Source organism: Bos indicus, chromosome 17 (assembly GCF_029378745.1).
Source record: "Bos indicus isolate NIAB-ARS_2022 breed Sahiwal x Tharparkar chromosome 17, NIAB-ARS_B.indTharparkar_mat_pri_1.0, whole genome shotgun sequence".
NCBI classification, from domain to species: Eukaryota; Metazoa; Chordata; class Mammalia; order Artiodactyla; family Bovidae; genus Bos; species Bos indicus.
The window spans coordinates 70020895-70033418 of NC_091776.1; the positions used below are offsets into that span (position 1 = coordinate 70020895).

Sequence of the window (12524 nt, forward strand, 5' to 3'; positions counted from 1 at the left end):
AGCCACGCCATCCCCTCAGGCCCACCAAGGCCCGCCCTCCGACATCCGTGCACTCCCACCGCCCAGCCGTCCCGGAGTCCTCTCTGCCGGGCTGGGTGCCACCTTAACAGAGGGAGGAAGTGTGTGCTCGTCACCCCTGCCCCTGGTGTCTCCTTCCAAGAGCTCAAGGGGAGACCTGCTTCTTGCGTCCACACATGGGGCCTGTGGGGTGCCAGCTGGGCCAGGTGATGCGATCTGGCTCGCGGGATCCTGGGCACAGCACACATCCACAGACCCAAAGGTGCTTTCTCCCAAAGCTGGCTGGAGTCGGGGCCAAGATCTAGTTCCTGGAAAAACACGTGCTAGGGTGCCTGCCCCTTGCTGGCAGCAGTATAGAATGGTGACTGGATACAGGCAGAGGTTGCCCTGGGTGTTCCTAGAGGCTAAGAACCTGTTGTGAAATCCTTGCTAAAAAGCCCCCAAAAGACTGCCATTGGTAGCTTCTGCTAGAGCTCTAGGAGTCACCCTGCGGGGACCTCCCTCGGCCCAGAGCAGCTCCTGGGAGCCCATCACCCCCTGCACACCCATCCCTGCTTCGGCTGCTGCAGCCGTCCCATCCCCCAACCCTGTCTCCAGCCCCTCCCTAGCCTCTAAAGAATGCTGAGGGGGAGAGGGTCTGCAGTGACTGGCTGCCCCCTGCCATGCTGCACAGCCTCTTTCCTGCAGCTTCGACCCCAGAGGCTCTCCTGATGATGACGCTCCAGTTTCCAACCACCTGGCTGTTGCCCCTGGTGTGGACCAAAGGGAAGGACAGACAGTGGAGCTCGCCCTGCAGGTGTTGACAAGGTAATCAAACACTTCCCAGCTTTTAAGGAGGAGTGTCCTGACACCCCACAAAAACTTGGCAGTATGGGTTTTTTTTTTTAACGTTGAGTCAAATGCAGAGCAATTTCCTGCGCTTTTATTCGCAGGTGTCAGAATGAGGTATATAAAAACATGTACACAGAAATGCTTTTATAGAAAAGTAGAAACCGGTAATGTTCTCTGCATCATGACCAACAAGAGACCCCCCGAGGCCTAGGTCCCTCAGCAGGTGACTTCTGTGAACAGCCTGCCCGAGAGACAGGGCCCCGCAAACCCGGCGTCCCTGAAGGGTGGTGGCAGGGCTTTGGGAAGGAAGCTCTGCGGACAGGTTAGCTCTGCTGAGGCCCCGGAGTGTGCCATCAGGGCCTTGAGGCTGACTGGGCCTTGAGGCTGACTGTACCGGTAGCTTCCTCTTCAAACCGTAGTATCACACCCTTCAGGCCCCCTCTGTCCAAAAGGCGTCAGGAACCCTAAGGTCCCTTCCAATAGGTCTGTGATTGTTTCACAAGTTAGGGGTCGTGACCCTCACCCTGCTTCCCCACAGGAAGGTGCTGGTCCTGAAGCCTTCCATCACCTCACCTCCAGGCGGGTCTCCGGGGTTAACCTCCGAGCAGCAGCTCACGAGGCCCCGCCCACAGCATCATTCCTGCAGGTCAGCTGGCTGCTGTCTCAGCCCTGACGAATGCAGAGAGGTCACTGTGCACCCTGAGAGGAGGCTGTCGGGGGTGCCCCGGGCCCGCTCAGGTCCTGGGGGCTGAGGCAGCTGTGACCCCTCGCCCTCCTCAGCGGAATGTTCAGTGCCGTTCTGCCCTTCCTCTCCTTTGGGAACAGAAAGAGCCCTGGGGCCCTGGGCCTGGCCCGCAGTCCTCAAGGCACATCGCTGCCAGCAGCCTCTGCCTAGATCCTGTTCTCAACCCACAGTGCTGACTTTCGTACAGACTCGTTTCCATTTCTCAGAAATGGTCAGTAGGGGACTGCGTCCCAAATGCTGAAAAAACCAAATATGTTTTTTAAACACCGCCTCTCGACCTACGTGACCAGAATTGTGAATAACAGCACACGCCACTGAGACCCACAGCGAGCACGTGGGGAGGCCGAGGCTGAGGCCACCTTGCACAATGAAGCAAAGGGGAGCTGGGGGAGCCCCCTGTCCATCCCTGGTTTGGTTCCGGGGCACAGGAAGCCCCTGTCACAGCGCTGCTGTGGGGGCTGCTGCTGTCCCCATCCGTGGGAAAAACCCTGCTCCACGGTTATGGAGAGAGCGCCTTGGCAGGACCCTACCCAGCCTCGCTCTCAGCCCACAGTGCCACCTGCTCCTGTCTTCGGGTTCAAACAGAAAAAGTGGGGGGTTTCAACCACAACAAAGTGTAGATCCTCCCAGCTGTGGAGGGGGGTAGGTAGTCCCGCACCAGTGTCTGCAATGGGCTCCTGCCCATCGTGGCAGGGCTCAGGCTCCTGGAGTGCCCGCCTGGCCCATGAGGGGGGCACTGCCCTCCTGAAGGTCGACTGGAGTCTGGCTGGCGTGGACCACAACGGTCTTCTCATCCACGATCTCGCAGGTGGGGTTGGTGAAGGCAGACAAGGGCAGGGTGATCCGCTGCAGCTCCCGCTCGCACACTTTCTGCTCGTGCTGGGCTTTCAGGTCCTTGCCCCTGGCAGGAGAAGAGGGAAGAGTCGGGCTGTGCCTCCCGCACGGTCTGCTCATAGGCCAGCACCCTGAAGCTCGGCAGGGGCTGGCCGCAGTCACAGCCAGGCAGGGCTGTTCTGCCAGGCTACCTCAACTCAGCAAGGAGCCCCTAAACCTCGTCTGTGAGATGGGGGTGACAGGAGCACAACCCTCACTCAGCTGCAGTGGGGCTAATGAAGATGGTGGGGACAAAAGAGACCCTTAAAGCAAAACGGAGTTTTGCTTTTTCAGCCCAAGGCACCATGGGATCCAGAAAAACCCTCAGCCCTCACCCATAAAGCCGTCCAGAAAACTGACCTGACCATACTGTTCTGAGATGCCTCATCCAAAAGTCTCTGAAGGTGTGAGCTCTGACTGGAAATGGGAACCATCCCCTCCCCGGAAGGTGTGAGCCCTGGCTACAAAGAGGGACCATCCCCTCCAAGCGCAGTGGGCAAGGAGCCTCTGCGGGCTGCTTGGGTCGACGGGAAACGGACACAATGACCATGGGACCCCTGAGTGTTCACAGGCCTTCTCCTGGTACTCCGTGACCCAATCAGGCTGAGGTGTTAACCCCATTTTATTCACGTGAAGTGCTCACTCCATACTGAGGACTTGACGTGCATTACCGTACTTCATTCTGAACCCAAACAATTAGGTGTTATCATTCATTTTATAGATGAGGAAGTAAGTCCAAAGAAGCTGAACTCTCCAAATGACACGGTGGGCTCGAGCCCAAGTCTGTTGGACTCTGGCTGATGCTCAAGAGAAGTTCTGACCTTATCAGGGTCACCCCCACAAAAAGGATAGGGCAGGGCCTCACCCACCCAGTCTTCGGCTGCACATGTCGGGTCCACCCCACTGGGCCGGCCACGCCCACTGCAAGCCAAAGGGTGTGGTGTGCGCCTGGCACATTGCACACCAGAACCCAGGTCAGCATCCTTAACACAGCAATCAGACACGGCTCAGCCGTCAGAGGAAATCTTCCCGGAAGGAGCCCATCCTGAAGAGGCCCTGAAGCAAGCAGCTGATGGATGACCTGGTGCGGCGAACAGGCCTGCCTCAGAGTCCCCAGGGAGACAACCGAGAGCAGACAGATGACACAGCTATTGCCCAGGGAGGTGCAAGGACAAAGATTTCCAGAGTCACAAACGCTGAGGACAAGGGCGCTGGAGGGAAAGGAGCAGGGGCCTCCTAATTGCCTTTAAATCAACCAGTTCTCCACCCCTGGAGCAGCCCAGCCTGGGCTGTGTGACACGGCCTTGGGGAGCCTTGGTTTCATCATCTGTGAAATGGGAATGATACCTGACTCCAAATATGATGATGAAAGTGAAAGTGGAGTCACTCAGTTGTGTCTGAATCTTTGCGACCCCATGGACTGTAGCCTACCAGGCTCCTCCGTCCATGGGATTTTCCAGCCAAGACTACTGAATGGGAAAGCATTTCGAAAACCATGGGACTGCTATAAAGCTCACAGGGGGCTGTTGCGATTTGCCCGGAAGGTGATGTGACTCACCAGGCAACGTTATCTTAATCTGGGTTCCCACAGGAACTCTCCTACTGGACAGCCAGGGTGAGTGTTGTTTATGTGACCCCGACCACTGCCCTCTGCTCTAGGCCTTGAGCTTCATCATCCTGTAAAACGGGGAGCCGGACTTGAGAACCTCCAGGGCCCCTAACATCCTGTGAGATCCTGAGCATGACGTGTGCCCCGCGCACCCCTGTTCCTCACTGTTGGGTCACAGATGGCATACCTGTGCGCTCATGCCCCCGACTAGCCCTGGGTGGCCAAGTCTCTGCGTGTAAGCCTTGCAGCTCCTGTCCATCCGCATCGGGCTCCCCAAGCCACAGCAGAGGAGCTCCCTGAGCCCCTGGAGGGGCTGAGGAGGGCCACGGGGACACGGCTGCCTGGAGCAAGCGCACCCCCACTCATGGCCCGAGGTTCGCTCTGCCTCTGGGCACTTCTTGGTCACGGCTACTGCCACATAGAAGAGAACACCTCTACCTCTGGCATACAACAGAAAACTACAGTCTGCCCACGTCAGGAGAAACTTGGAAAGCCTGGATTTAATTCTATTAAGGAAGAGTCCCTTGGACTGCAAGGAAATCAAAACAGTCAGTCAAAGGAAATCAACCCTGAATATTCATTGGAAGGACTGATGCTGAAGCCCCAATACTGTGGCCACCTAATGCGAAGAGCCAACTCGTTGGGAAAGCCCGATGCTGGGAAAGATTGAGGGCAGGAGGAGGAGGGAGTGACAGAAGATGAGATGGTTGGATGGCATCACTGACTCAACGGACATGAGTTTGAGCAAACTTTGGGAGATAGTGAAGGACAGGGAGGCCTGGTGTGCTGCAGTCCACAGGGTCGCAAAGACACACGACTGAGCGACTGAACAAGAGGGAGCCCGCAAACAAGCCAGCAGAGAACCAAAGGCCATTTACAAAAGCAGCAGAGTATGTGCCCAGAGCCTTGTGCCAAGGCCCGCATTTCAAAACCTAAGGGGCTGGAGGAAGAAGGAAAGCAGGAACTCATGCTTTCCAAGGACCCACTAAGGTGCCAGGAAGTGGCCTTCCCACCTTCCACCCTGAGAAGGGCCACCTATGCACCGGCTGGATGCCGCACCCTTTATACGTGCGTCATTTTTGTCTCATTTCCACCCAGCACTGCGTGTCATCCACATTTTACAGCCGAAGAAACTGAGGCTTTCCTCAGCTGCCTCCTTTACCAAGCATCTGGCTGTGGTCAGCCGGGCTGTTGATAATGGTCAGGCTACGTCATACACAAGTCTCGGGGGGGAGAAAAATCAATGTGGATTAATGGGGCAGAGCTGGGCTTGAAGCTCAGCCAAGCGTAAACGCAAGGAGCAGGTGCCGGGACAAGTCTGGATGGCAGTCTCTTCCATTTAGAAGCCTCAAAACACACTCAGCCCCACATGCCTCCTGCTAACGGCGCCTGTGAGTCCTAGAGGTGCCAAGGCAGCCCCCAGCTCCTTCTGGGGTCTCAGAGAGGCCACCAGCATGGCCGTACTGACCGTCAGGCAGCTCAGCCCCTTCTCACACCTATGAGGTGGGGGGACATCCAGGCTGTTGTCTGACAGCCAAGAAAGAACAAAAGACTCATTCACTAACTCAGTTCCTCTCCTGGGCGGGCTGAAGCGTTGACTGACAGTTTTCCCCTTGCCTTTTAATCAGAGCCAGAGCACAGACACTGCGCTCGGGGCAGTGAGCTGCAGGCTGGCCACCTGAACCAGAAAACCAGGATAGAGGCCCACCAGGCTGAGCCCTTGTCCGCTCCCACCTGCCTCCCTTCCTCCCCTGAGAGGAAGCCTGGTGCCTGCCCGCCCCTCCCAGCCAGGGGAAAACTCCCTCCCATTAGCCTCCTGGCCCTTGGAAGGGTTCAGGGCTCGCAGGAATTCTATCCTGACTGCTCCAGGGTCAGGCCTGGTGGCCGGGCTGGCCAGAAAGCAGGAGTGCACGGAGCTGCTGTCTTTATCTGACATCCGCCTGCTGGGTGATAGAGGCACCCAGGACCTCCTTTAGGCATCACAGGTTGCCTCAAATTATTGCGTAACTCTGAGCCACTGCTCTCGTCCCCGTCAGAAGTGGCGCTGTGCCACACTGCTGCTCAGGACAAGTTCTTCAAGGCAGCCAAGGTCAGGAACACCAACTGTCTGCCCAGACTACACTCATTTGATCGTCACAACAGACCTATGCGGCATCTATTAGGATCTCTGTTTCAGGGACAGGACAGCAGAAGTGGAGAGGCTCCACCATTTATTCACGCAGAGGGCGGATTTGGGATCTGAACCTAGTACTGCCTGCGGCCCAGCAAGTAATACTGTCTTTAGGAAACGTTTGAGCTGGGCAGCTCATCGCTAACCTGCCCCCGTGCTATTTTACACATGAGGGAAGCAGAGAAGGTAAATGACTTGTCCAGTGTCACACCCAGAACTGCTCACAGTTCCAGAACCAGATCCTTGTTCTTTTCACTTTTAAGCCCAGCTGTTATAGTTTGAAAGTTTCTGTTTTATTTTGAAAGGTTCTGTGCGTGTTCACCCAGTCGTGTCTAACTCTTCTGCAATCCCATAGACTACAGCCTGCCAGGCTCCTCAGTGCATGAGATTTCCCAGGCAAGAATACTTTGCCGTTTCCTCCTCCAGGGGATCTTCCCAACCCAGAGACTGAACTTGGGTCTCGTGCATTGGCAGGAGGATTCTTTACCACTGAGCCAGCTGGGAAGCCTGCACTGTCTTATGCACTCCAAAGCAAATTGGCATGAAGCTCCTGAGCCTTGCTGGACTTCTGGGAGACACTGGCAATCCTTATTGGCCGTGTAGCTTGGACACACCGCTGAACTCCTCTCGGTCTCAGCTCCTCGCTGTGAAATGGTGTAAAAGTGGTCCTTCTAGTGCGGTCCTGCGGCTTTGGTGCAATCGTCAGGGAAGGACACTCAAGTGGGTCTTAAGAAAGTCTAAGTGGCTGTGGTGGTTATTTAACCTGACTGGTGTTCTGCTGTCTCCATGTAACAGTTAAGGGTAACCTGGGGTGGGCATGGGTGTGCATGAAGAGGGGGCACAGCTCCATGGAACAGAGGAGACAAGGAGGTGCAGAGAAGTGGAAGGACGTGTGCTCCACAGTACTTCCAGGACACTGTTCTGTGACTGGGGAGAGAGGGGGCTGAGCGCTTGCCTCCAGCCCACAAGCCGTTTCCTGTGGGCTGTGCTTGGGGCACTTTTGCTGAGGAAAGGGGTGGTCCCGTGGTTAGAAGTCTGGTGACTCGGTGCCTCGCCCTGAGATTACAGGAAAGTAAATATAGGCTCTCAGGGCGCTCCCATGACAGCCTAGAGGAGCAGATCTAGAAGCAAAAGGCGTGGCTTCCTCCTCCGGCCTGAGAACTGAGCTCGCGATTAAGGACGTTTAGCAGTCAGTTCAAGCACCTGGAGGCCTGGACACTGTCACAAGACCGGAGGCAAGCCCAGTGCTATCCAGTGGCTGAAGAGGAAATATTTCAACAGCTAGACTCAGCCAACACGGTTTGGGTCTGAGCTGCGAACTGTAACCAGGGCCTCCCCATCATTCCCCCTAACTCCCTGAAATGACAAACAGGTGCCCCTAAACCTGCCCCATCCACTGTCGTGCTGAGGGCAGCGACCTTATGCTAGGGGAAAGGAGACCCTCTCAGGTCAACACTTCCCCCCTCTCTGAACCTGTGCTTCCTGAATCACAGAAGATCAGAGAAGCAATGGAGCCTGGAGAGCACAAGTGCAGTGTGCCCACATTTTACAGAAAAGAAAAACAGCTATGGTTTACTGATCTCTTTCTTTGGGCCAGGCAGTCAAGAGTCTCAGCGACAGCCGTGCCCTGGAGTAGGAAACAGAACCACCCTGCCCGAAGTCACACAGATTGCTAGTCACTGGCAGGACTGAGACTGAGCTCCACCGAATGCTAGTGTGTGACCTCAAACAAGTCTCAGTTTCCTTATCTGTAAATATCATTGGCCTTATCAGGGCTGATTGTGAGGACTGAGTTAAAGCACACATATCATTTGAAGCAGTACCTGGCCTTCAGAAATACTGCTGCTTTCACTGTTATTATTCTTACCAATATGTCCCCTTTTCCATCTGTAAAATGAGACTGACTGCATCACTCTAGAGACAACTCGATTTTATTTAATACTGGGTGTCCCACTGGGGCTGTGGTCCTCACCACTGGAAAACGCAGGCCACTACATTACTTCCCTTATAGGAAGCCTTCCCAGACCACAGAAAAGAAATATCACAGATACTCAGGAATGGAAGTCAAATACCCTGATTTTTGCCCAACGTTTTGCAAATAATCTTCCCAGAGTCAACCAGGGCACAACTTGATTATCATCATGCACTCCAACTCGCTTCCTTCCTCCTGTCCTAGAGGAGATCCCACTGCTTATAGCTCAGGACATTCAAGCCCCAACTGCAAAAGCAGTGGCTGGGAACCTTTTCTAGGAGCAGATTTTTATAACTCACAGAATTCAATCTCCCAGTCCCTGCAATGAGAGCCCAGCCTCATTTCTGAAAGGCCACCCAGTTCCACAGCAGACATGCTTCCACACCAGACAGCAGGGAATGTCGGTGTCAAGAGAGCTGGATGTGACTCCAGCCACTCCCAGGCAGTATAACCTTGAGCAGGTTACTTCACCCTTCTGATGAAGGCCTCCTCACCTGTACAACGGGGAATAAGAATCCCTACCTCATCATGCTTTCTGGGTGATAAGTAAATGCACCAAAGAAGAGGGTTTGTCCAAGGCCACCTGGTGAAAACTAGAACCAAGTCTCTGCATCCAAGACCTCACTTCCTTTACAAGTAAGAATGCCACAGAGGAGTCTGGTTTGACTTTGTGTACCTTCCTCTCCTCTCTCACCGAGCCCAGAAAAGAAGCTACTGACCTCTTGTAGGTGTAGCCAAGGACAATTCCAGCTCCAATGACGACGATGATCACCATCATGGTGATGCCCAGCACGTAGCCTGCCAAGGACAGGACACAAGGTTCCATTAGCTCCACCCCAGATAATCAAATATTTCTCCTTGAATTTCACAAGGACAGAGGCGGGCAGTCATACCCAGTGTTCCCAGGTCCTTCTTCTCCTTGGAGTTCACCCGCACTCGTTGGCTGATCCCAATCACTGGCTGCACAGCTGCAGCCTCGCTCCGGGCAGGCAGGGCGTTGGCAGGAGCAAACACCTCATCTCCCCCTGGCACTTCAGCGGCCTCCTCAGTTTCTGTTGCAGAGGTTGGCAGGCCCTGGGAAGTGGTATCTGGAGGTGAAGTGGGAAAACAGCTCTCATCAGAGAGTGGCCTGAGTTTGGGGGAAGCTGAGTGGGCCCACCTTAGAATGCGCTGTACACACTGAAATCAAGACCTAGGGGCAAGATCTGGCCTGAAGGCTGGACCACAGCTGGAACAAGACAAAGAAGGCTGTGAGAATGGGCCTCACCTGCCTCCCATGTCTTCATATTTTCAAATTCTTACCGTCTTCCAAGGCCCAGCTCAGCTCACCTCCAGGGGTACCCCCTCTATGCCAAGAGGCAATGTGTAACTCCTCTAAACAGCTCGCATTTGCTGAGCCCACGCTTTATGCCAATCCCTATGTTACATGCTAACATATCCCATTTAATCCTAGAGAATCGTCCTTGCTGCCCTGGGAGCCATAAGCTGGACTCTAGAGTCTAAGAAACTTGGATTCAAATCTGGACCCTGCCACTGCCTTTGGTAAGTCGCTGAACTTCTCTTTAATCTTAGATCCTCCAAACTGGGTGCAGGGGGGCTGTGAAAGAGTGCCTAGCACACAGCAGAAACTACACAAACCGGCCCAAAAACACCGAGGGGCGAGCTAAGGGCGTGGACCAACAACACACTTCTCCGGGGCTCCCCCAGCGGCGTTCCCGGCGCGGAGCTCGGCCGAGGGGCGGGGCCTAGCCGCCCACAGTTGTTTACTAGGAGCTCGCGGAGAATGAGCTCATTCCGGGCGGCGGCGCCGGCCAATGAGCTTCGGGTCCCGCGGCCTGGAGACAGCCCTGGCCAATCGGACGGGGCGGGGCGGGGCGGGGCCGGCCGGTGTCGCGCGGCCGCACGTGCGCGGCGGGTGTTGCGACAGCTCCTGGGAAGTCCTGGGCGCGGGGTCTGGGTACCTGGGCAGCGCAGGTCCTGGCAAGGTCGCTTCTCGGGAGCTCCAGCCTCGCCGCTGACGTAGCACCAGGGCCCGCGTGGGTCCTGGTCCGGGTTCCGGCAGTAGCTGTGGTTGCCGGCACCTGAGAGGGGAGAGAAGGCACCATGGGTCGGGGTTGGAACACGGCCTCCGCCCGCCCGCCCGCCCGCCGTCCGGGACGGGCACTCACCCGACTCTGGGGCAAATGCCAGGCCGCTCTGCGCGTCCAGCCAGTTAAGGCAGCTGTGGCCCGGCGCGGGGGAGGGCTGATCTGCCCGGTACAGGTGGCCGTTATCCCAGAAGCAGCCTATGAGGAAGAGGAGCCCCCCGACAGGACACTGAGTGGCGGACAGGGGAGCCCGGGCCCACCCCTCCTGGGAGACCCTGCCCTCACGTGGAAAACCCCGCCTGCCTCGCTGGGCTGTAGTGAGGCCGGAAAGAGAAGGGAGGGCGGGCGAGTGAAGAGCCCCTAGCCGGTGCCCGGCCCCCTCTGCTCAGTGTTGGCTTTTTTCTTTTCTTTTTTAAGCCGGAAAGCACTGCACAAGTGCAAGGGGTTGTTGCTCTGGAACTTGTGACCACTTTGGAGGAAGGTGCGGGGGAGCCCTGGGTTCAGGACCGTCTGTGGAGACGGTGGGAGTTTTGGGTCAGGGGGCGGCAGGACCCCAAATCCATCCGTGTGTTGTCATTCTATGTTATATAAACTCTGGTGTTCTTGTCTCCGTGGATGAAGCCACACTTTCACAGGCAGCATTCCCTCCCAAGAGAATCCTACAAAGGCCTTTATATCCAGTCAGGCAAAAGAGAGCCTCAAATGGAGGGAACCTGCCTAATTGCTGCCTGGATGTGACTCCAAACTCCCACTCCCCTCAGCAGGAGGGCCGCAGGAAGGGGCTGGGTAAGGAGGGCAAGTGCTCTGGAGACAACCTGCAAAGCCCCCGAAAAGAACAGGACTTAGGCGTGGGGGAGGTGAACCTCCAAGTTCCATCCACTCGTGAGCCACCGGCAAGAAAAAGAAAAGAGAAAGTGCTTACTTGCCTTTGTTCTTAATGGCAAAGATGGAGCTGCAAGCTCCGGGCAGGGAAAGGAGAAAGAAAAAAAACAAAACCAACAAAGCTTTCGTGGGACAACAGGAAGCTGCTACAAGCTCCGTTTCCTGTCCTGGTCCTGCTTGGAAAATAGGAAGCATCACCCTTTCTGCTTCATTAAGTTGCTGCAGAAAGGAAAGATTGTAATCTCACCTCCAGATCCATAGGCTTCTGCCAGGAGCATGTTGCTGACGAGGATTGTTCGCACCCAGGCCAACAGCATCCTCACCTCCTTCATCCTGCAGGTGACTGACCAACCAGAGTCCAGCCGGGGTCCCCCTAAGCGGCGGCTCTGCCTCCCGTTCCCAGCCTTGCAGTCAGACCTGCTCTTGTTATGTGCTTCTGGTAAACAGCCTCTCTTTAGAACTGGGAGCTTCCAGCAAGCTTGCTGCAGCGAGGTGGTTTTTTTATTTTTCCGGCTGAAAGGCGCCCCCTGGGTCCTAAGCCTCCTATGCCATGCTCATCACTCTGCCCTGAGTCAAGAGAGGAACTCAGCCAAGCCGAGAGAGGCAGAAAAGTTCAGGTCGTGCTTAGCAGTGGTTCAGCTTGAGACATGCACTGGCTGCATCCCCGGAGCCTTTCATCTCTTCTGTTTACATTTGTGTGAGTACATAAAGAATAATTTTGTCAAGAGGCATCTCTAGGGGTTGGGGGCTCAGCGAGTTTGAAATTATAGTCAGTAAGGCAGAACCACTTAGGGAGAACATGTTTGCTACACAACTTGGAGGAACTCAAGACTGGATGGGACACAGATAAGAGAATCCAGGTGGAAGCAGCTCTTTATACCCGTTCTTGAAAAAAAGAAAAGGGCCTTGTGGTTTATACATGTTTATAAACACTGACTCTCTTTTTTTTTAAACAGTGTAACTTTGCCAGAGTCATATCAGTCACATTCTTTTGCTTCTCTTTGGGGCTTGGGAGCGTCATATATAGTAGGAGCCCACTAGGGGTCTCTTTAGTTGGAAAAATATGTCCTGCAGACATTGGGACATTTGCTCAGCTGTGTTTAATAGCCTGGCCTCTCTACCAGCCATGAATTCATATAGAGGAAGTTAAGGAAAATGGTTGCCCTTTCCCCACCCCCACCCTGTGGGAAATCCATCTGCAGCAATTTATATCCATTATTAAACCTCACCACATCCATACGCCTGAAACCTTTTGGAGTTAGGCAACACGGCCCTCTTCCTGTCTGGCTGGCAGCGCCTGTTCCCAGGCAGCCTCAATAAACTGAGGGATGGAGCAG

The 12524-nt window shown here is 55.2% G+C and overlaps 1 protein-coding gene across 1 annotated transcript; it reads right to left on the reverse strand.

Moving 5' to 3' along the window:
• Positions 1 to 918: 918 nt before the first annotated feature.
• PIK3IP1 (phosphoinositide-3-kinase interacting protein 1) lies at positions 919 to 11835 on the reverse strand. Its single transcript, XM_019977408.2, has 6 exons — positions 11435 to 11835; positions 10387 to 10503; positions 10180 to 10299; positions 9112 to 9306; positions 8938 to 9016; positions 919 to 2495 (listed from the first exon to the last, which is right to left on the reverse strand). Exons 1-6 carry the CDS (start codon positions 11517 to 11519, stop codon positions 2291 to 2293), a joined length of 801 nt encoding a protein of 266 aa, XP_019832967.1. The 5' UTR covers positions 11520 to 11835; the 3' UTR covers positions 919 to 2290.
• Between the last annotated feature and the right edge of the window lie 689 nt (positions 11836 to 12524).

Excerpts from the sequence above, each read along its gene's own strand:
- PIK3IP1 (XM_019977408.2), bottom strand. The coding sequence starts at position 11,519 with ATGAAGGAGGTGAGGATGCTGTTGGCCTGGGTGCGAACAATCCTCGTC. Across the intron at positions 10,300-10,386 it reads GGCATTTGCCCCAGAGTCGG|GTGCCGGCAACCACAGCTAC; the intron begins GTGAGTGCCCGT and ends CTCCCCTCTCAG. Across the intron at positions 2,496-8,937 it reads CTTGGCTACACCTACAAGAG|GGGCAAGGACCTGAAAGCCC; the intron begins GTCAGTAGCTTC and ends TTCTCCTGCCAG.